Source organism: Pseudopodoces humilis, chromosome 16 (assembly GCF_049639895.1).
Source record: "Pseudopodoces humilis isolate 2021_Gansu_Grassland_sample_001 chromosome 16, ASM4963989v1, whole genome shotgun sequence".
Classification (NCBI taxonomy): domain Eukaryota; kingdom Metazoa; phylum Chordata; class Aves; order Passeriformes; family Paridae; genus Pseudopodoces; species Pseudopodoces humilis.
Window position 1 is genome coordinate 15253572 of NC_142215.1, and position 24509 is coordinate 15278080.

General features: G+C 37.9%; 1 protein-coding gene across 1 annotated transcript in view; it reads left to right on the top strand.

Annotated features, from left to right (window-relative positions):
- KLF13 (KLF transcription factor 13) overlaps positions 1–24073 on the top strand; it is a 33535-nt gene extending 9462 nt beyond the window's left edge. Inside the window, exon 2 of the mRNA XM_005521446.3 lies at positions 18505–24073. Within this exon, the coding sequence (XP_005521503.1) occupies positions 18505–18797 (293 nt within the window). The 3' untranslated portion in view covers positions 18798–24073. The remainder of the gene's footprint in view (positions 1–18504) is intronic.
- The last annotated feature ends 436 nt before the right edge of the window (positions 24074–24509 follow it).

A 24509-nucleotide genomic window follows, 5' to 3' on the forward strand; every position in this document is an offset into this window, starting at 1 on the left:
AATCCAGAATGTATTTGTAAATATGTCTTCTAAATTCTCCTAGCATGGCCAAAACAAAACTGAATTTCTTAGATACCTCAAAGGATTATTTTCAGACAATATTCTCATTGATACATTTTTCCCCTTTGTGCGAAGATATACCATATTTACACCTTCTATTTCCCCCAGCTTTCATCATTGAAACCTACAGAATTCTTCTCACTAGCATTTAAGAATTTCTTGGACATTTGGAACCAAATTCTAGCTTAAATAGAAATGTATGAACAAATATATAAGCAACCAGAAAAGCAAATGCTTTGGAATTTATAGGTGCCACTACACAGTGTTACTAGCATAAACAGACCTATAAGAAATATATCAAAAAGCTTTTTGGTTTTTTGTTTGGTTTTTTTTTTACAAATGACAGAGAAGATGTAGACAAAGTAATTGTAATTACTGATTATTAATTTTAGTAGATGCTAGGTGTGAATTTAATAAAATCAGTTGTACTTCAAATTGTATAATAGGTAAGAATAGCTAATCACTTATCCCTTGTCTTCAAAATACCAACTCTCAGTGTCCCTAATAAGGAAACACACAGCGTTTTTTAAGCACAGACTCTTGTGTTTCTTTTGGAAAGAAACCTCTTCCTAACCCACCACCCACAAATATAATATGCATATATATAACATTGCATTGATAATACACATAAAAGTGGGTTTGAACAGTAAAATATAACTTTTAGTGAGCTCTAATTCTGATTCTTCTGCTCCTCCATGTGCTGCTGAGGCTTTGAAAGGGCAATAGGGCCATTGCAACTTGAGATTAACTCAGCATTGCTCAAATAGTGGAACCTGGAGAGAGAATTCTCCCGCTCCCCAAAACCCCCAGCATTTACGGGCACTGGAGAATCCCTTACTTTGTTGCTAAGGTAAGTTTTCAAATTACTGCCAGATTTGTGGGGGGTCTGAAACAGTAACCTTAACTGGAATGTAGCCAAAAGTTGTGGGAACACAATGTTAGTCATCATTCATTCCGGTACTCCACAGCTTTCTTAACTTGTCATCTGCAAACGAGTTGAGATATCACACTAGATCGAAGTAATTACCATGCTGAAAGATTTACACCAATTTCCCACATTTTCCTTCAGCTTGACTGAGTTTTGTTGGGTTGGTATCTCCCTTCAGTCTGCAGGATAATATCATTAAGGGCACCACCTCACCGACCAAATCAAATGTGATTTAAGCCAGCACCTGTTGGAGCTTGGAGTGCAAATTGAGCAGTCTAACTTCTGGGGAGCCGTTTTAATTAATAAGTGTCATTGGTAGCTTTCAGAGGATGAAGTGGTCAGGCAGATTACAATGTTATCTTTGCTGTGCTCACTGATGTAAGCAAATACTGTACAACAACTGGCACAAATGTTTTACCATGAACCTTGTCCCGGACTTCTATAACTGGGACATGTGCAGATGAAATGTGTTTAGGAACGTAATTGTCAGATACCTTATACTAAAGTGATAATTGACAAAGCTCTAACTATATACTGCAGAGACAAAACTGTAATGAGAAACAGCTTTTAAACACTGCTTGTCAAAGTACAGATGTTCAGCTCCAGTATCTTTTAAGAAATGTTTCAGTCAGTCCCCAAAGGAGTGTTCTTTTTTAAAAAAAAGAAAACAACAACAACAAAAAGAACAGAACATTTTGTGATTCTGCTTCTTACCCTACTGCAATATTTGGAATTGGCTGCTGTTTCCAGTAAGCAGTGTGGACTAAGCAAATACAGCTTTCCTCTCCAAGCGTAAACTCTCACCCGGCTCATACCAAAAGGGTCTACATGGTGAAGAGCTACACAATTTAGAGACTTTTTGCTAACGATGCTTACTGGTGAAAAGTCATGTAGAATTCAGTGGTTTTCTCTGCATTTCTGATGGTGATTTTTCTGAGCAGTATGGCCTCTGGAGAAAACAATATCACTGACCTTATCGAACAAAATAATTTCTTTTAAATTGATGCCTTTTGCGTGATACTTCCTTTTGTCTTCTCTATAATTTCAAATGGTTAATAGGCTGCTGTTAATTCCTTGAGGTTTTAGGACTCTATAACATGAAAAAATCCTAGTTCTCCCCTTTTACTATGTTTGATAGGTTCATAAGTATTTGAGTACTTCCCTCCTCTCAGTCTAACACCAAACCTCTCAGTGTAAAAAAGAAGTCTGACTGCTGTTCTTACAGATTGTTTACAGGAACATAATTTAATTTCTGCATGCAATAGACTACTGTACTTGACTGTACAAATCACTAGATTAATTTTTGTCTTTAAGGCAAAAATTACTAAAATTTGTTTTTTGCCATCAAGAATGTAGTAAGTTACAAAAACATTCTGAGAGAATGTTATCTGGCTGGTGCTTTGCTTTTGTAATGAATTCTTGAAAAAGCTATGCTTTCTGAGGTTATGTTACCAGTTTGTGCTCCTAAAGTTAGCATTTGCAGGTGAATTACAGACTAATAAATTTGGAAAAACATTCTGTACCTCTGCTGAACTTCTGTGCAAATATTTGCTTAAAGCTTCTTTCCAAGAGCCAACTTTGGTTCTTTGTGTAGAGTATCCATGGAAAAATTATACATATAAACTGTCAATTGGATGTGACCACTGTTGTTTGCAAGAAATTCAAACTCATTTGGTATAAGCTACATCTTTCTGGTGTTGGCATGCAAATTGCTTTCTTAGACGTTTAGATGAATTTCTTACAGAAAGACAAGGAGCTAATGTGGTTGATGTGCTTGATAGTTTTTCTTCTTTGAATGCTGTGGAGGAACTGAGTTCTAGTCTTGTTTGCAAAGAAATCCAAATTATCACATAACTGTTTTCTCAATCAAATAGTTCTAAAGAGGCTGTACCATTCTCATTTGTGCAATATAAGGTCTGTGGTATTCCCTTTATGAAGAAGTGACTGTGCTGGCACATTTTGAATTTGAATACATTTGTTGTGGTTTCATGGACAAACACAGTACGAACAACAGCAACTTTCACTGCACAGCTGTTTCTCACTTGGAAATCAGACCACCTTTGGATTTTTTAATATCTAGTTTTTTTGTAAAATATAAAAACAGCCCTGAGTTCCTAGGTCAGTCTTGTGCTTGACTCTTCTGATTATAAAACACAGCTCAATGAGCATGCAGACAGCACAGTGTACACAACTTCACAGTGTTGAGGTATTTCTGTTCTGAAAAGAATGCTAAACATATACCTGGTTTTGTGCAGTGTCATGAGGAATTATTTTTTCTAAGACTTAAGTTTTTCTCTTATTTGTCTAATTCACAAATTCTAAAACTGAGCTGTAAAAACTAATTTTAAAAAGGAAGTAGAAACAAGTTTCAACCATTTGGCTGAAAATCAAGTTCAAAGTACTTGTGGATCACATCTTTTGGGAGGAATAATAAGCTTGGCAATGTCAAGATGCAACAGCAATAATTGGATCATCTCAATCCCTCAAAGCTAAGTCAGGATACAACACCCCAACTCATGAAGCTGCAATTCCTGTTTTCTTTGGGTTTATTCACAGTCTGTCTGTTGTATCAGAACCTCCCTATTATTCAAGTTTATGAACCTTGCAGTTCTGCATACTGCAATTCCTGAATCTCAGCCCAAGACCCATGGTTGCCAGAGCTGTGCTCAGGAGCTAGGAATATGGACAGGAAATCAGGTTCAAATCATTTTGTGGTTCTCAGATTAAGGACTGAATTGAGCAAGAGTCCAAATGGAAGTAAGAACAGCAGGGAACTTCTGTGATCTTTTTCGAAGTAAAACTTATATCCTGTGCATCAGGTTTTGGAGTTAGGCTGCAGACTTATGTGACATTGATATATTTTAGAAATTCTTAGTAATGGTGCAATTCCTATTATATTTCATAGAACTTCCCTATCCCAGCAATCTTCTGAAAAAATTTGGCCACAATAGTTTCCTGTATTTTTGAGTACTTCACTAGCCCCTGTGCATCAGGCACGTTAAATGTGGTCAGCTAATTTCCTGCAAACACAGAGAACAGGTGCTCCACCTCAAAAATCCAGAAAGGCCAGTGGGTTTCCTCTCCTCACCCAGAACAGCAGGTCTGTTTGAGAATAGACCTGCACACTTAATTAAACAAGTGTAGAAGATAAGCAATAAATGTGCTGGAGGCACTAGGAATTTATGTTTTGGGAAGTAATTGGGATCTTTCTACTACAACTTGTCTACATTTACAGCTATTGAATTTTTACATGACATATATGGACCCATAGAATTAAGAAACTCTCCTAAAGAATCGTTATTCTCACATAAGGTGAAATGGTTTGCATGTCAATAACGTTTTTAAATACTTACAGAGAAAATGGTGACTGCTGGGCAGCCCTTCTGGCATGATTCATAGGTATAAACCATATTCTGCAGTGAGATGTAACTGAGTTTAACAGAGTTTTAAAACTTTACAGAGTGCTCTGTAAAGGCAGACAATAAAGACATGGGTGCAGCAGGCAAGGGAAGACAGAGCTGCTAAAGGGGCCATGATATATATATGTATATTTTAGTAAATTTTAAAATAGTATAGATGTTTCTTTCAATACTACTTTGAGATAGAAAAGTAGTGAAAGTAGTATTGCTCATGAAAGAGGGAATCCAGTTAATTTCTCTTTGTGAGTCCATGGTAAGACAGTTTTTTGAGAACACCTCTCTATTTTTGAGTTATGTATGTAATATATCTCAAGATGCCCTTGACAAAGCTGTCTTTGAAACATGTCTTTGAAATGCGTAAGATCTCAGCTTTTCAGTTATGTTTCACGTCCAGAGTCACGCTCAGATAATTGGCTTGTGACTCGGATCCTCCACAATCCAGCAAATGCTCCATTCATTCAATTCCAGCACTGGCCATGGCCTCTCTCCTACATCGTGACCCCACACGTCAGGCACAGCTGGTGGGGCTGACTCCCTCAGACCCTGCAGCAGCTGTCCTCAAAACCAACATCAAACGGGGGTCACAGCAGCTGAGCTACACTTAGGCTGTGTCACACCCTGGGTGTTTAGGACAGAAGTGTTGAAAACCTTGTTTTCTGATTCAATATTAGAATGAGGCCTGGATGGCTCTATGCTTAAAACGTTTGTAGTTTAAAGTATTAACACATAGAAAAGACTGAAAAAATCTGAAACTGGAAAGGAGCATGTAACTGGTGCTCTTTTTTTCCTTTTCATATAGCTGTGGTTGAAGGAGCCTTCAAGGAAATACAAAATAAACAGTGAAGGTATTGACAAAATAGGACATATAAATGAGACAAGAGTTGAATGTTGAATCGCAAATTGACTTTTCTAAAAAGTTGACCTGTTTTAAAAGTGAGCAGTTTAGAATATTACAACTGTTACGATAGAATCTAATTCCTCTACTGTATACGAAAAAACCTGAAGCCTGGTTTAAACAGGGAGGATGTAACAATCTGGGCAGAAGGTTTTGGTGTGTGTGCAATAGTTTTATGCATATCTTGAATGGTAGCTGCCTTGTGTCAAGCAACAGATTTAGTGTTTGATTATCAGCCCATAAAACTACTTTCCAGAGCTGCCTGTTCCCTGAAGCTGGATGCTCAATATGGCCACTGGCAGATGCTGCTCATAAACTACTTCAACACCACCTTGCTCTCTGGCAAACAATCCACCCAGAATTAGAATAAAATAACAGGAAATCCCACTCCCTCTCTCTTCCATACAGTTGCAATAAAATCTCAGTTTCAGATTTTTAAAGGAAAAGCTTTACAGCTTTAGCTGTGCTTATAAATGCTGAAGGCCCATGTTTCAGGCACACTGTGTTACTGTGATGTTCTTGATTGAACAGTTCAAAAGTTCACAAGGAGACATTTCACAATTACAGCCAAAGACAACTTCACTAACTTCTGTTTGCTTGGCTTCTAGCAAAATGAAATCTCATCCTGTCCCCAAATCCTGGGAGCTGCTGTGCATATGAAATGTCATAACTTACCCGCAAGGTCTATTCATGCCAAAGTATGTGCACTTCAGTTGGAGGCAAATGACATTCAGCGTCTTCCAGAACTCAAATAAATAAAGTGCAGGTCTCAGATTAGAAGAATAATCCTTTAGTCTGTTATTTTGCATAGCAGGATAACCTTTCATTAATTTGATAAGCTTTGCTTTTACAAGCATTATCCTGTTTTTAGTAGAATAGAATAATAAAAAAATCATTTGTATGTCAACAGAGAAGAAAATGATTCACGAGGTCATATGATTCCTTCTTTGCAGCTATTCATGCAACTGCTGGGCAGAGCTTATGGAGCCAAAGTTTCCCAATTTCAGCATGAATTCACCCATGGTTCACACCAGATTAATATAATTGGTCATTACCTATTTAATTGCTCTCCTACTTAAAACATTTCCATTGTCTAACCAGAGATCATGAACATTACTGTGCAAATTTTTTTGAAAGCCACCACAACTAAAAATTTGTGAGGGAGACTTTCATTGAAAGCAGTCTAAGCCACTGCAGAGGTTTTTCCTCAAGTCATTGTACAGACAGGGATGGTTTATGAAGTTTCAGTTTGATTTCAAGCCTTCTTGCAATATGAGCATCTTCATATTAAAGTTTTTATCCATGGAGATATGTTTGCAAAAGAATCTTGTGAAAGAAGTTATGACATTAAGAAGTCACTGTATGCCATTTTTGGTTCCTGCCATTTGACTTATGAGTACCTATTGGTTCATTCTGCTACATATATAATTACTCTCTGCAATGACCACACCACTGAGAATGAATGACTTGAGAGCCTGTGAGCTCTGTTGGCACACATAATCCTGGGTTTCACAAAGAGAAATTCTCAGGTTGGAAGGAGAGGCGCAAGTGTCCTATAGTGAGAATGTAATATTTCTGTCCACTGTAAAGAATGGGCTGAAGAAGGATGGGATGCCAAGGAGTGTCATACTCTAGAGCTCCCATGCAGCTGCTAACAGTCAGATGTCTGATATGGAGCTGTTCTGGGTTTGCAGAGTAGGCTGGGTAATAGACTGAGCAATTCTGAAGTAGCACAGGAAGGATCCAAACAGGAGCCTGTAATGGAAACCTTTTGCTTCTGTACCTTAACTGCACCTTCCCCGTATATGCATTTGGATCTGTTGTTTCACTATCAGAAGGACATTTTTCCCTCCTGGAGGAGAAAGAATCAAGTCTGGGGAGTTTGTTTTCTTGGCTTCAGTTGCTGTCTGAATAACACTGTCATTAATCACCTTGTTTGCTCTAAAAGAGGGAGAGTGGTGCAGCTGAAATCAGCTTGTAGCAGACAACGAATCAGCATTGTTAGCGTGCTGCAACAGGAGTAACACGAGACCTCAGGTGACTGAACAAGGCCTCAGTCCAGTGTATGCATTCATCGAGGGCCACATTATTCCTTTCAACTTTTAACTGGACTCATTCAATAAAAACAGTGCTTATTATTATGTGGATTTAGAGGGCCCTCCTCCAGTCCCTTGTCACTTTAAAAGGTTTGAATTGGCTCATCAACAAGACAGAAAAAGAACAAAAACCCCACATACCTTCATCAATGTTAGTCTGTTTTAAGAGGCCAGACTTTTCTGACCTATGCTGAAGCCACAATCTTTGTATGAAAGGAATGAAGAAAGTCCCTTAAACAATAAATTTTTGGCTCAAGGCAAGAATTCTAGGCTGAAATTCCTTTGCTGGGGTGATGCAATAGGTCAGATTTGCTGATTAGCACATCGATTTTTTTGGTTTTCAACCCCAGTATTCTTTTCAAGTATATTTATTTAAAAGTGTAATTGACCAATGGAAAAGGAAAAAAATATCACTGCCATTTAGTTTTATCATTCAGTAATACCTAGATGTGTTCAGAGGCTCTTTTACAGTGGCTTTTTATTTTCTAATCACAATAGATGTTTAAATAATCACCCTTCTTTGTTACATTCATAGAGCTGAGTAGAAAAAAATCAGAGAAATACAGTAATTAAAGGGCTACTATACTAAACTTCAGAGTTCCCTTCTTTGCTGAGTGTCATACTTCAGTGTGGTTTGCAAATGACACATAGCTAAGATACATCTTCCTCTCCCCAGAATTCATCACTTCATCATTTCAGCATAACACAATTTAATTATCTGGCATTTAAGTGCAAAGTCAAAGGGTCAAGTATTGATCTCCATTCTTTGGAACAAGCCACAGGAGAGAGAAAATCAAGTGGAAGTTGCTGCTCTTTTGAATTAGTGGATTGAAGCTGTTTTACTGAGCACTGGTTTAGGATTTAATGCTTCAGAGATAAGGAGATAAGGAGATCCAGTAAGTGGACAGAGATTATATACATCAATTGCCACTACTTCACTTTGATAAAAGGCCAAACATTTAGTTTGCATTATTTTTAGAATATAAATTCTCTGTCACTAAAGCTGTTGCCTTTCATTTTTAAAGTTAAGCTTGTCATTGTTGTTCAGTGTAAGAACTTCATTTACCCATATATTCCAGCAAGAAGGTTAAAAAATGCTGCTTTTATAATTGGATGTGGCCAAAGTCCATGTAAGCAAAGGCATTGCACTTAATGGAAGCGCGATCAATAGGAGTTATTCCTGAGGGGCAGACACGGTCCATTCCAGTCTGCACTCACCTAGATAGGGAAATTGTCCCTGCTAGTTGGGTATGTTTCCAGCCTCCTTGGTATCCTAATGGCTCATATGTCTCCCTTTTCTTAGATGAGAGGTCTTCATTTTGGTCATGTGTCAAAACTTGTGAGAAAGAGAGTGAAATAGTGAACTTTAGGCTTCAGGATTAAAACAATGCACAAAGAGCATTAGGTAACAATGATAAATCCATATAGGACTATAAAGAGATTAATGCCTTGTTTTTGAAATTGTATGCATTGTAAACCCCATCTCATGCAATTCTGTAAATTACAATTTTTCTGGATGGTAGATTCCTACCTTTGTAGGAGATGGCTAAAGTTTTGATTGATCACAGCTTTACAGACTAACAGGTGTTTCTCTACTGGTAGTTCATTTAAAGTGTCCACGCTATCAGTATAGTCACACAGCAAAACTACAGCAAATATGACAGAAAAGGGTCAAGATAATTACTGTTTATGTAGATTTTGACAAGGCCTCCTGGAAGATACAGCATTAATGCAGTTGCTGCCACAAAGGTTTTTTCTAGCCATGAAAAGAAAACTGCCTGCCCTGCGAGATGTGGGGAACATCCTTCATACTCAATATACTTCTGTAAGGAAAAGACATGCATGCATCTCCTCCTTACCTAACATGTCTAACCTGGAGTATCAATGAGCAAGTCTACATCCAAAGAATTGCTTTTACTACAACTTGTATGTGATCAACCCTAAGTCCCACAAAAACACCTTGCTAAGGATTTAGAGCTGTTTTGCTAAATTTCAGTATTCTAGATACCAACAAGAAGATTGATTCTTTCCTTCTTTGTTGTGGCTCCTAGCAGGTTTCTGATGGGAAGCTGGGGAGGGGAGCAAAACCAAACCTTCATCACCTTTTACTAAGTGATCTCCCATCATTTTGCTAGTAATTGCAGATGATTTGTGACCCTTTCTTAAAAGAGTGATGAGGATTCCCTGAGCCATAGGAGTGTTTAAGACATTACACGCCTCTGTTCCCTCACCCCCGCCTTTCTCAGCCTTCACTTTCAGAGTTGCCTTTCTGCTGGCTTTTCTATTCCACTGGATTCTTCTGATGCGTCAAATCATGTCACCAGATGCACACGTTCATACCTAAGTGATGAGTGGATGGCCAGGTTAATTAATTGTTCAGAAAGTTATGGAGGTGCTGTTGGTTTAATGTGTTACTCACCTAGTTCAGCTTCTTCGCTGAACTAGCTTTAAATACTCCAGTTACTTCTACAAAGAATGATTTCAAAGATGCCCCATAATAAAAGGAAGGAATCTTGAATGCTAAACTCACCTTAGTGATTTTGTCTCTTTGGTTGTGTTACAAGAGAAAAAAACTCTTTCACATATTTAACTTACCCACCCACCCCAGCTGTGTTTTGATGTAGTCTGTATAATTGACTTCAGAGCTTCACAAAGCCCTGGCCTAGTGCAGCTGATTTTTTGTAGTTTCAAAAGAGAAAGGAACACACAAGACAGGGAGGGGTTGTGTAAGGAAGAGATAAAGCATGAACTCTTCTGAAACCAGGAAGTGGCAAACTGCAAAGGAGAAAGCCAAATATTGGCTTTGACAAGAATTATGTATCTTAGTACAAGAGTGCAGTAAAACAAGTAGCATCTCAGTGCTCAAGTCTACAGATGTGAATTCAAACTGGAAATCATGAAGGGATTTTAATGTTTTTTTTATGATCTTCAGTTGATGGGAAAGAATTTAATTTCTCAATTGCCCAGCAGGATTACCTGTGCTTTGGAGTACTGTCTAGCAGAAAGGAACAACAGTGTGAACATAGCTAGAGAGAAGAAAACCAAACAAAATTCACTATGTGTCTATGGAATTATACTGTATCAGTGCAAATAAGATTATAAAAATACATGTTTGTAAAATATGCTTGGTCTTTCTAGGAAGGGAAAGTCTTTCTAGTCTTTGGGTTGGTTGTTTCTTTGCCGTGGCAGTGTGTGGTACGTTAATGCATCTTTGTGCTCTTTGAAGGGAGAACTCAAAATAGACTCAGTGTTTTGAAGGCTGCATCACTTTACCACCAGTTTGCAAAATGACTCCAGAGGACAAAAGTACAAGGAAGTGAAAGCAGCTCAGCAGAACACCAGAAAATATTTCTTGTACTTAATGTGATGTATGGAATCATCCAAGACTTTTTGGGTCATACTGTAATGCCACAGGACATATTCTGAGTCACATTTTCAGCATAGATCTAAAATCTATTCCAAGATTTCTCTGTGAAGTGGAAGATAGACTTTCATGGTCCTTACCCTTGGCTGTCTTTGGAATTCCCTTGTGCTTATAAACACAGGGAGTTTATGGAAGTTGAAAGCACAAATGAAATTGTTCCCTTCAAAGATCAGATCTCCAGTTAGTCACTTAATAAAAATGTCAAGCATTTAATCACCATGGATAGAAAGCTGCCAAGAAATGTTAATGAAGAATATATTAAAAAAATTGTATTTCTTCACTAGCAAGAACTACAGGAACTACATTTTTTGGTGAACAGTTTTTCACTGACCACTAGTCAGTAAATTGTTTAGATTGACTTTTTTTATTTCAGAAAAATTGTGTTAGTGAGTTTCATTAATTCATTTCAGATTGACATCATCACTGTCTTCAAAACTGTCCCCAAAGCTAAAGGAATTTAAATAATGTTACAAAATCCATACCAAAAGAAGAAAAACAGTTTAATCAACTAAAAGTAAAATTTCTATGGGTGGATTTTTTTGCAAAATTCTTCTGCAATTCAATGGGGTTTTTTAAATTTTTCAGCTGAGCAGGAAAAAAGTTATCCACATAGTTTTAGCCTTTATTTCCCTTTTCCATTCAAAACATTAGCAAAGGATATAGCAATATTTCTTTTTATTAGGTTTCTGGGCATTTCATTTTAAAGCAAATTTGCTGTAAAATTTATTTTCTAGATCCTGAAACATAATTTCTAGCTACTTGCTGATTGTTTGAGTGAAATGGTCTGGAACTAGGTTTCAGCTGAGAGTGGAACACAGAGCTTAATTTACTGTACATACAGTGATGTGCAGCAGAGATGAAGCAAGAACTGGAGTCAATCAGGAGTTAAAATGGCAGGCAGAAAATTTCTTGGTAAAGCTAGCAGGTTCAAATTTTAGATTCTTAATTCACTGTGCAAAAATGCAGGATAAAAAACATGGGTATTTTAAAAATGCTAAGCTATAGATACTTGGAGCAGTTCAGCTTGAGCACCCCTGTTTGAAAAGAGATTCAGTAAAGCTATGGAATGCATATTTTAGACAGTAGAAAGATTATGTGATGGAGGATCCTGGGGAATAAAAAAGATGGAATAGGCTTGAATGATTCTGCTTTGACAAAAGAGAAGCAAATGTGGCTGATAAAAGTACAGTTAGGTAGCTAAAATTAATATAAATGGTGTTTTTAAGACATTATTGAACAAGTTTGAAATAAAAGCAGAGAATATAAACAATAGAATGCAATCTCCTTTAAAAAAAATGGTTTCCATTTTGGTGAAAGTGAGTGTTAATTTTTTTAAGAGGACCAGATATCTGCATGGAACATACCAAATGAACTATTTTGGTTCTCAGACAGACGTGTCTGTGGTTAAGGCTAAGGTAGGAATTTTTCTCTACTTATATTTCCCTGGCATTGTAGCTGTTATCATTATAGTATCTGACTGTGTGAGCTCGTCATTTGCTATTTGAGTTGTTCTAGTTACTGTGGTTGTAACAGATAAATCACAGGGTGTAATCTGTGCTCCCAGATGCCGTAATACAAACACTTCCACAGCAAACAGTAACACACTTTGACTTCAAATATAAACTTGCCACTTGGAAATTCCCCTTTCAAGAAACATTCATACATGTCTAAATAACTCAATGAAAATGTTAAGGTACAGAAAATAAACCAGGGATTTCAGTCATGGATGTTATGATAGCTGTTGCACTCCTGCTCAGTAGCAGTTTCCTATGCACACAGAAAACATAAGATCCAGTAATTTATAAATGCAGTGACTGGATTTGTTAAGGTCAAAATGAAGACGTGCACACTTCAAAGTGAATGAACTTTGTAGATGTCTGGGTTTGTGCCTGCTGGAATTCTGAGAACTCCAGTTCCTAAAAAACGGTCACATGATAGATAATGGAATTAGCAGGACTTTGTGTGCTTCTGTCTGCAGCTTCTAATGCAAACTACCTGGTGTTGCTGTTGCTGTGTGTCCTAGGTGCATGGGGACTGTTATGTGCCAGTGTCCAGTAACATGGGAACTCTAACCAGAGTCCTTCTTGGATCTGGACATTCATATCACACTTCCACACTGGGTTTCTGGCGTTTAGTGACAGTCTAATTCAGCCTATGACTTTTCAGTGAGAACATTACTAAAATACCCTCATTTCCCTGGAACTAGTGAAGCTTAATATTGCTGAATTTGCTACCTGCGTTAGATGTGTGTGAAGGTGGCCAAGATGCTCCAAAGCTGTTGGACAGACACAAAAGCAGATGCAAAAAACCCAGTTGCATTTGGCTTATTTGGTTATGAAATATCACCGCCAAAATCATTAATATAAAACTAAGTGCTTTCATTTTATAGGAATTTGAAATTGTGAGGTTTAGGAAATTTTAGATCCCTTTTTAAGTACTTGATAAAGAAACCACTGTTTGGCTAACATCAAAGCCACATTCTCTCTTGCACTGAGATTACAGATTTGTTATTTGACCATGCAAAAGGACTTTTTTTTATAAATGAGCGAATATCAGAAATTAAAATAAGCCATAAATACATATCAGTACTATTGAAGGATGACCTTTCCTCGCAACAGCCCAGTCTCAAGGAACATAGTCTGCTTGGCTGAATGTTTTTCCCAGGATAGCATTTCCTCTCCTGGAGGAAGGCCTCTTCAGTCACATCTCTATTTAACTGTCTGCCCCTCATCCTCCCCACCCAGCCTGCTGATCTGTGTTTCCAAATATACTCTTAATTATGTATATGAAAATGTAGAAATATAAGAATAGCACACAGTGGCATGTTCAGGCTTCTAGTCTGTTTTTATAACAACATTCAACCCTGTTCTGGGAAGCAGCAGAACAGATTAAAGATCACAGAAAATTGTTTCTGGTTTACTGTTTCTGGTTTTGCAGACACTTGTGGAATTCCCAGGATACAGATTTCTGTGTTACTGCATGGGCTTGACATGTGCTTGAAGATGCTAACATAATGTGCAGAGCTATTACATGAGTTAAACTGAAAAAAAAAATAGGCCCTGGTATGTGGTTTGACTTGGTAATACTCTAATCTGTAGGGCAGTGGATATGACACTTCAAATTCTTCACATACAATTGCTTAAGGTTTGCATTTTAAGTTGGAAAATGGTTAGTTGTCTCAAACTGGGCATTTCAGTCATTAGTAGGTTATTTTTAAAGTATGCTTATGCCTATAGAGTACTTGCTATTCTTTTTAATTAATATTCAGATGCTGGCAGATGAGTTGGTGAAGCAGGAAGCAGATTACTCCAGGGTCTGTACAGGAGGCTCAGAGGAAAAGAGTCCTTAAAATTATATGTGCACTAGAAGGATTGTACAAATCAAGCTCAGTAGACATCAGATCTGGTGCCACCTTCTCTGTAGTTTTTGTTTCCCATAACCACATACAGTTGCCTCACTATATAATGATTGAAAAATACAGAATAATACAAAGGACCTTTATGCAATATCATAAGAACAGGCTGGCTCTAGTTGCTTCTGAATTCTTTCCAGCAAGAGAGGATAGAGGTGCATTTTTTTAATCCTGTTTGTATAGCCCAGGCAACTCTGGGTTTCCTTTGGCAGGCTGCTCTGCTAGACAATATGAGCAGCAAGACTTGTGCCCCTGAAAGGAATTCAGAACTCAGTGCACCTGCAGAGCTCACGTACTTCCACTTGGTGAGCACTGCAAGTTTCTTAATGAGGCTTTACACTACCTGCTTTTTTGTTTGGACTGGATGGAGTCCAGGATAAAACCAAAAATGTTCTTGGTGGTGTAATTTTCAGTTGAGATCAGCTCAATCTAATTCTCAGATGTGATGTTTTTCCATCAGTTTGTAACTTAAACACACGTTAGATGTCACTTGCCCTGGCAAAGGAGCTAGAAAGCTTGCCATTTAGTAGGATTTGGAACATGGATATCCAAACCTATTTAAAATGGTGAGAAAATAATTAACAGTATTCCTTACGTTTTAAAGCCATCTCTTGCCTGCCTCTCCAAAGATAAAGAAGACAGGGTTGCATTTTGATTAATTTGTTTTCAAGCACCTTGATCTTTTGGAAACTTAGGACTCTTGGAGACCTGTTAGTAAGGCTCATAATGCACAACGATACTGCTGCCAAGGCACAGCATTAAAATACCCAGTATATATATTCACATGCTTGATGTGTTTCCTGCCACATCTAATATACTTTAAAACACTTCTACAATTATCTGTAAGATCAAATTCTTCACTCAGTGTATAAAAGTAAAATTCTGACTTCAACATTGCCTGAAATGGAGCTGAAAGAATCCTTATTGTCACGTTACAGCCATTTTAATGGTGAAAGCTCTCTGTAGAGTACAACATGTCCATGGGTTACTGCTTATGCAGGAATATTGTACTGTGGCTGCATGTTCCCTAATGAGATTAGGCAATCAATTCATATAATCTCTCATTCTGTTGATTGCTTTACTGCTGGTAAAAGAACATTTATATAACTTACCTGCACAGAAAACCACATCCCTTCTGTTTGAGAGATGAGAATGATGACAGACTGTGAATTTCCATGTGTGGTTTTGGAGCAGAAGCTGGGTCTTGCCTTAATTAATACCCTCCAGCAACTTTGTTCCAGACTGTGTACTAATTTTTTATGAACAATAATGACTCTTATATCTTCACACAAAGCATCTAGCATTTCCTCACAGTACAGTTTTTCTTTGAAGAGGAATTGCTAAACCTCAACGAAGCTGGGTAGCACTCTAGAGAACTGTTGCCACTACTAGAGTGATACCAGCTGTCAGTGGAAAATCACTTGGCCAAGAATCTTAAAGACAAGTACCAAGAAGATATAAAATCAAGACTAGGGAGTACTGAAGGGGAAAATAGTCCCTAGGAAGTAGAAGAACAGGGATGGTAGAAATACACTGGACCACATTTTTTTGGCTCAGCACCCAAATCCTCACCATTATCAACATCAAATCAGACAAATCAGATGAGTGGGAAACTGAACGTTCTCATCCAGACCTACTGTGCAGATGTGCAGTGAGGAGAAGGGGAGATAAGTTACACAATACCTTCATCACCTGTTAGTGCTGGATAACACTGAGCTTACACAATCCTGCCTCAGAACCATCCTTCTCTTGAGGAACTAGAATGTTGTGTGTACTGCTGGCTCCCAAATGCTAGAATCATGGACAGGAGCAGCTAGTGCCATTAAACTGATCGGAACAGAAGGGACCATTTTGCTTGTGCTTCATGGTGGTGTCAACAGCAGATGCAAAACATTGCAAGAAAACTTTTGCCTTCCTTGTCTGAAAGCACTCATTTCATGGGACAGTTCTTCAAGTGGAGAACGTTTACTGATACCATTTGTAATGAAAATAAGCAGAGATGTGAACTCAGGCAATAGAAACCTCCAAAGGCCATTGTGTTATCAAAAACTGATGCCATAGCTCAGGGATGAGGAATTCTGATTCTGCAGGCCAGATTTACCCCTCAGACCGTGCCTCACTGCCCTTCTTCGCAAGGGTTCTAAAGTCCTCTTAGATGTATATCTGTAGTATGACTAAAACTTAGGGACAAGACCAGTGAATGTGGTCAGACAGCAGGGCTGTCACACCACAGGCATGTCCGTGACATGCAGCAATGTATCTAAGAATATGTTCTGGATATATGACTGGATATGACAAACAGCCAAAATACATTTGTTCCCCATTTCTAGCAGCAGATGGAGAGCTCAGTCCCTGACAGTTTGCAGGCAGGACAAGGCTAAGGAGGACATTGGATGGATTTGCATGGGTTATTTTAAGCAACAAGACTATATCCTTTAAATCCAGTTGGTTGTGGTTTTATTCTTAAATTCATTTGTGGAACCCTAAGTTTTTTAGGCTTTGCATCAGGGGAAGCCACAGTTCTGTTCATCTTTGCTGCCTTATGCAGGGTAGTCACGGTTCTCCATACGACAATATCTTTGTGTACTGCACTGATGCAACCGTTGCATTATGCATTGTGGTTTTAGGTGTCATGAAATCCACCAAATGTGCTTAAGAACAATTGGTTTTAAGGAGCCTTGGTCTTTCTCCTATATAATCAAGGAAATGGTTGCTTTCTCCAGATTCTTAAACAAAATCTTATTTTAAAAAGGCTTGCTTGTCTGTTCCTTGAGACACTGAGATTTGGCTGAAGTATCTTGAAGGCCTCATAAACAGAGAGAAAAGGAACCTATAAAACTATTTTCTGAGCAGGAGCATCCTAAGCAGATTCTGGAGATAAATATTATTGTCAAATCTGTGAATTTAAAGCAGATTATTGGCTACTTAGATTGAAGATTTTCTGGGATCAATTTTAATCTCAGACAGTTTTAATTAAGGTGTATCAAATTTCTCCAGGAGGCTAATGTCTTTCTTGATTTCCTATTTAGTGTATTGTGAAGGCAACTTTTATTTCTCATTTTGGCCCAGAATTTATATAGCTCTCTGGGCCTCTTGAACAGGCTATTCAGAATTAGAAACATTAGGATTGGTGCAAGTAGGAAGTTATTAAAATTACAGCTACAAAAAATGCTAAGTCTATGTATTTATGTAGTCACAAAAGAATAAGATGTTCTCAATTAATAACAATTAAAGATTGTGTGACATTCAGACTCAGTGACAGTAAGAATCAAACCAGTAAGCAGAAGTAGTAGACAGCAAATTTCATGTTTTCATTTTTATGAAATTGGGAAACTAAGGATGGAAGCAGATAATATGAGGTGCCCAAGCTATGCAGCACATCGGTGATGAAGCTGGGAAGAGATTCCAGATACCCATCTACCCAACAACAACGCTACTTCTGTGTGCAGCCTGTGCAGAGCTTCCTAGCATCTACCACAATGCACAGCTCTAAAACAGCACCAGGCATCTGTGCCATGTCTGAGGTCTGTTCAGAACTGCACCAGGTCACCAGATTGCTCTTTCTGTCAGCTCACTGGCCATTGCTTCAGGCTTAATTGCCACAGCTCATGGGGTTTATGTTAACTGTTCAAAAAAAGGCTGGTACCTTCAAGGTGACACCTGTCCCCCACTGGAATACAGTCCTCCTTGCCTCACTTCTGAGCGAGACCCAAGTCAGTGAGCAAGGGAAGCTTTAGTGCTTTGTAGCAAGTGGAGAAAACACAGTCATGGCTTGGAGAATACAAGGTGAGAGCCTCACATCCAGTGCATCAAAATTGCCATTTTGCATTTTTACCATGGTTTTTTAAATAGTTGAAGAAGAAGACCTCATTGTACCTTCTGAACTTCAGCACTCAGACACACAGGGACAGCTTAGAGGAATAAGTGAATATATGACAGAGCTCAGTAGAGATATTTATTAAGTCATAAAGTTCAACAGACCGCAAGAGATATGAGATACCTGTTAAAGGATCAGGAGTCCAGCATCCCTGAAGACCCAAATATCAAATAAGGTATATTACTAGTCTGACTAACAGCATTTTTTAATTACTTAGTTTAATTAATGGGTTGGAATACCACAGCAGCCTCCTCTGGCAGAGGGTAACACCCCCATCCATTTAGTGCCAAGTGGCATCCACCCTGCTTCCAACCTCTTTATTCTATATTCTGCATACAGAAAAATGCAAAACACTGCTCTCCCTTCTAACCGTGCCGTGTTTGCTCCCCGCAGGTGAGCGGCCTTTCGAATGCAACTGGCAGGGCTGTAACAAGAAATTTGCTCGCTCGGACGAGCTGGCCCGGCACTACCGCACTCACACCGGGGAGAAGAAGTTCAGCTGCCCGCTTTGTGACAAACGCTTCATGCGCAGCGACCACCTGACCAAACACGCCCGGCGCCACGCCAACTTCCACCCCAGCATGCTGAAGAGGAGGAGCGGCAGCGGCTCCAGGACAGGCTCGGTCAGTGACTACAGCCGCTCCGACGCCTCCAGCCCTACCATCAGCCCCGCCAGCTCCCCATAGACTACCTGCACTGGATGTCAGCACTTTGCCTCTAATGCCTAACGTGGAGTTTTGTTTGTGTTGCACACATTTAAAAAACTCTGTTGCTTCCCCTCCTTCAGTTCCCACCCTCTCTTTTTTAAAAATCAGTAAATAGCTGCCTCCCACTGCAATTTTTAGTCATATTTTCTTTACCCAACCACACAAGTGGCTATTCTAACCTCATGGACAGACAAACTTACATGTTACACTTAGTGACTCCTGCTGTCTCAATATTTCAAATATTTTGCAACCATTTATGGATCCTCTTCATTATTCTTTATAAGAAAATGAAAAAAAATCTAAAAAAAAAAAAGGGAAAAAAATCCGCTTAATTCACCTCAGGTGTCAAAGTAGTTTGTAAAACCGGATTGCACAATATAAGCATACATACACCTAAAAAACAACTGTGTTGGATTTGTGTCCCCCTTCTCCTTTCTCAGGGATGGATATTTATGTTACACAATAATTACAATGAAGACACACCCTAACCACGGCCTTACTCTGTAAATATAATTGCACTCAGAAGCTTTTTGTTAGGTTCTTTCACACACTGGGGAAAAAATAAAAAACAAGCAAACAATACAGAAACCAACCCAATACTGGAATGTAGTACCGGACTCTTCTGTTGTTCATTTTCCTGATTATACGCCCATGTTGGGGAGTGTCCAAACAAGAGTCTTGTCTTTCTTCGAGCTCCCCTCTGCTTATGGTAGCAAGCTGTCTTCTCACTTCTTGCTGAAGATGCTCCAAAACCAACTTCCAATTGCAAAAATCTCTGGGAGGTTGATAAACTTGTTTGTTGGTTTGCTTCATGCTAGATAAAATTCTGAGAAAAATTTTTCAACAGGATGCCTTAAATGAGTAACCTAAATCACCAAGAAACAAATTTACACTGGGTAACATTTTATGGCAAGGTGGCCTGGAATCTCGGAGGCATTCTCTTGTCACTCTCTCCAAGTTGTTAAGCTGTCTGCACTGCCTGTTCAGTATGGGACCAATAGAATATGCAAATTGAACCGCACTGACTTGAACAATTTCCTTTATTTCTTTTTCCTTTGTTGTTTTTTTGTTTGTTTGTTTGGTTGGTTTGTTTTTTTGTTGGTTTTTCATTTTGTTTGTTTTTTTAATGAACTACGGAAATAGCATTACTGAACCAATGCCCACCAAAACTGTTATCAAGGTACTTACTGTACAGCTGTATCTTAGAAAGAAAAAATTGGCAAAGACATAGTTTCCGTTTTCCATTGCATCAAAATTGTGGTTGTTGATAAAAGGAAGTGAAAATCATAAGGTATCTTCTGACTGGAATAATAAAATATGCATTTTTAAGTTTAAAATAAAATTACATTATAGGTCAGCACTACTTCAAGTTTCTCAAACATACACATACCAGCATAAAGCAAGGTGCTCTTATTTCTGAATAACTGCTTAATAAGAAAGGGAATATTGGCTAGATTTCAATAACTTTCAAATATTTAACACTAGATAGAGCACAAGGAGCTAGATTTTTATATTTTATCTGGTAGAAAATATAGGAAAAGACCAGGAGCATACTGATGTACTGAAAACCTCACTGGCAGCAAATACACTTTTCTTGGTTTGTCTGGCTCTGATGGTGCATCTTATCAGTTCAGGTCCTTTTGATTCTGGAATTTTGGCATGTTTTCTGTTTTTACTGTAGGCTATAAATGCAGTTAAGTGTAGCATGGTGGAAAGAAACTCTCTACACCAAACCTGTCATTTGATATTAAGTGAATGCCTCCAGATTCCCACTGAACCTGTATCTTACTTGCTGCTTTGCAGTGATCCAGTTTTGCAAGGTTTTATTGTACTGTATGTTAACTGTGAGAAGCTAATATAGATTTACAAATAGTTTCATAGGTACTTCCATAATATACATTATTCATTCCTAATACTACATGTTCTATTAGTTGTATAGATAAATACTCTATTTATCTATACAACCATAAGTCTAAACAAGTGCAGATGTTTCAGTATTTTTTCATGTTCATTTGCTTCAGTTTTCACCTCTGTTAATTCCCCCTTTGAATTGGAAGTTGTGAGAGGTATAATTCTACCATTTCATTCCACAGAAAATGAAAGGACATAGTAAGGATTTTTTGCAAGATGACAAATAGAGTTAATGTGATGAGTTGCCCAACTTCTGGAGTTAGGGGAAAACCAGATCTGCTGGCCTCAACAGATTTCCCCTTTTCTTATTTTTTTTTAATCTCATGTACTGAAATGCACAATTTTAACAACTTGATAGAATTCAGGTAACAGGAATTCACATTCCAGTCATTTCTGTGTCTCCTCTAAGTGCTCTTGTGCTGTAGTTAGTAGAGAGGCATTTCAGATATCTAGCTCAAGGAATTCTACATGTCCTCTGTGTCTTGTGCACATACTTCTAAACAAGTCAAATACACTTCTCATTATCATTATAGCTTAAGAGAGGTATATGGAGGAGGGGGGGAACAACCAAAAGCAAAAGGAGCACTCAGTATTGTCAAACTTTATAGGCTTCATGTTCCAAATTAATTTTGTTTTAAAATCACCTTTTCCAACAAGAATATTATTTAATCTTCTGGAAAGGAGGAACCACTCCTGTTCATTCATTTAGGACTTAATAATTCAGCATGAATCAGTTTATTCATTACAAACAAGTTGTTTTAGTAGCCTGGAGAAGGAGTATTTGCACCAGGTTTTATTAGTACTGAGACTATAGGGACAACCTATTATGGGACAACCTATTCTGAGGGACACAGAACTATGTAATCTTTAACTCAAACAGTTAACTAACATTTTACTCGTATTCTTCATAGATATTGCTAATAATTCTTCAAGTTTAAGCAGGAAAAAATAAATTGGTTCAGAGTCAATTTTCCAGTTCAGTCAGTTTGTTTAATGAGAACACCATGGGACTGTATATAGCAAACATAACAAGACTTTCAGGAAATACTCTGAAATTGGTCATTAAAACTTTTTTGTTTTTACATCTTAGCTGTAAATACCTCAGTATGTATTAGGCTGACAGACAAGTTACTGTGTTTTAAAATTCCAGATAGTTTCAAACATCACCATTAGAAGTTTAATACATTATAATTTTAAGGTAAAATGATAAATTCCAAACCACTAGTATTTTCCAAAGTTGAATGTGAACAAAAACTTTTCGTAATATTTTCATATTAAAAAAGAGCATTTGGGGTTTTCTAGCATCTGCTAGAAATATCTGATGATCAGCAAGGTCATTAGACTCCATTCTCATGATGGTTCCTCCTGAGTTTTGCAGATATGAGAAGTCAGAAGAGCTCAAATTATGTTTTGAAATCTGTGTGCTTATCTAAACTAACCTCAGATTTTTACCCTTCTGTTGTTTCACTCAGCAGTATAATCTAAAATGGTTTCCTGGCACAGCAACAGACATGTCACACTCAGGAAATGCTGCTCTGGCAAGGTGCAGGTTTCTCCATCTGGAGGAGTGTGCATCTCCTGCCTCCTCCTTTCCCCATGCAATCTGTTGAGGTGTTCTCACAAAATACAACATTGCCATGATTTTTTTTTTTTTTTTTTCCTATTTCAGACAATAGCAAAAGCTTTATTATTATTAAGAAAGCCCTGAAAGTTTGTTTTTCTGCAGCCGTGATTCTAACTTCTCTAAGTGTTGAGCTGAGCCACCTTGCTATAGGAAATAGGTGCAAGTGGAAATCATCACCTCTCTACAAGGTAAAACTAAAGATGCTCTTAGAAACTCATTCACCCCTTTCATTAACCTCTCCCTGTGCCAAGGCCTAATGGCAACATGAATTCAGTTTTCATCCTGCTTCTTAGAAAGCAGTCCTGGTAAATTCCCGGCAGCTAGATTTTGTGAGAGTTTTTGGTATCTGCAAATTAATTGTTCCTTGCATTTATAATACATGCCTAGTATCTGTTTACATAACTGCAAAGTTATTTATGACAAGTCATCAGAAGCCTCTGTTTGATGGTAATGCCTAATTCCTGTCTGTATCCCACCCTCTTAACTGTGTTAACCCTTACAAAAAGTTGTAGCTATGAGAGCCTCTGTTCACCTTTACACCTCATTATCCTCCACCCAGATGTTCAGCACTCTCCTTGTCTCATGCAGCCAGGCAGTACAGGCTGTGTGAGGAGCGTACTTGTTTCACAACCGCTCGTCTCCAGTGCTTCGTCGTGACTTACAGAATTTGTACTTTGTCAAGTGCTGTGTTGTTTTTGCCTTTTCATTGCTATTAGATTTACTAATTTCATCAGGTCATGCCTACAAACTAACTTTCAGGTGCTCTTTTACTCCATCACACCATGTGTTTGTGCACTGGGTGCTAACATCTAGTCTATGTCAGTGAATGGTATGATGAACATCTGTATTTGTAACTCTCGGGGATAAGAGCTATAGCCTTAGGCAGAAGAAAATATCCAAATGATACTTGTCTATCCCGTAAGACAGAATATAGAATGCAAAAGCCCATCCACTGGTATAGGTTTTTATAAATATATATATTTATATATATGGATTTATATAAGCATATGCACATATATATATAAATAGATATATGTGTATATTGTATAGTGTATGTGTGTATACATAAATACACAGCAGTGTGTCTATACTACACACTGACCAATGAAGGGATGTCTACAGAGCAAAAATAGGTATCCATTTCATTATATAAGTGATGGGCCTGAACCAAATTCTTAGATCCAAATGCCATTGCATTTGGGATTTTTAACCTGTTGGAGATTTGTTGTTGAGTTTCATCTCTGGTTACAGGTGCATTTATTTGTGTATTGTACATTTGGGGGACATATGTGTGTGTGCACATGTGCTTTTCCAGCAGCACATGCCTGAGTAAGGGACAGGGGACGCGTGTGCCGGGGACTGTGCACATGTTCACAGCTAAACTTCCAGCTGCAGTGAGCTGTAAAGCTGTCAGTGTCATCCTCACTTGTACAGGTTTATCAGCAGCACATGAAAGCTTCCATGGCTCACTTTTCAACTCTTTAAATCACTACATTGAAGTATTACAGTTGTACAGTTATATGTTCATCTATTCTTGCTCTGCTGTAACTTTTTATGTATTTTGTATTGCATAGATTATATATTGTGATAATGTCCTATGCAACTATAAAAGGAAAAAATGAAAAAAGGAAGAAAATTAAGAGCTGTAAAATATTGTCTTAACTTGTATGCATGGTTAGTGAGGTTTACATTTTCCAAAATAAAACTTACAACTATGAAATGCTGGCTTTCTCTTAATTTCCTTCTCTATTTGTCACCTGAAAAGCATCAACTGTTAATATTTCTGCTGTTCATTTGAGACTTGATATCTCATTTAGTGTCTTTATTTAAATTTCACCCAGTGGTATTGTTTAAAATCAGATTTCTTTTAAAGTTTGAGAGAAAGTTTTTGTGGTTTGTTTTCTATTCTGTGCTTTAACTGGTATTTTGTACTTGCATAGTGAAATTCCTTTCTCAAAGGTGGTATTTATTGCATTTCTTTTTACAAGATGGTTAAGGGATTAATATGTGTGCCCTAAAGTTCAGAGAGTCAGCCACCGTCTACCCTTTCTTTCAAAGCCCAGTTCTTTGCAAATGTCTGATATCATCTCTACAAGTGGCAATACCATGTCAAAACAGTAGCAATGTAATCTCACCGTATCCTGAAATGTTCTTTC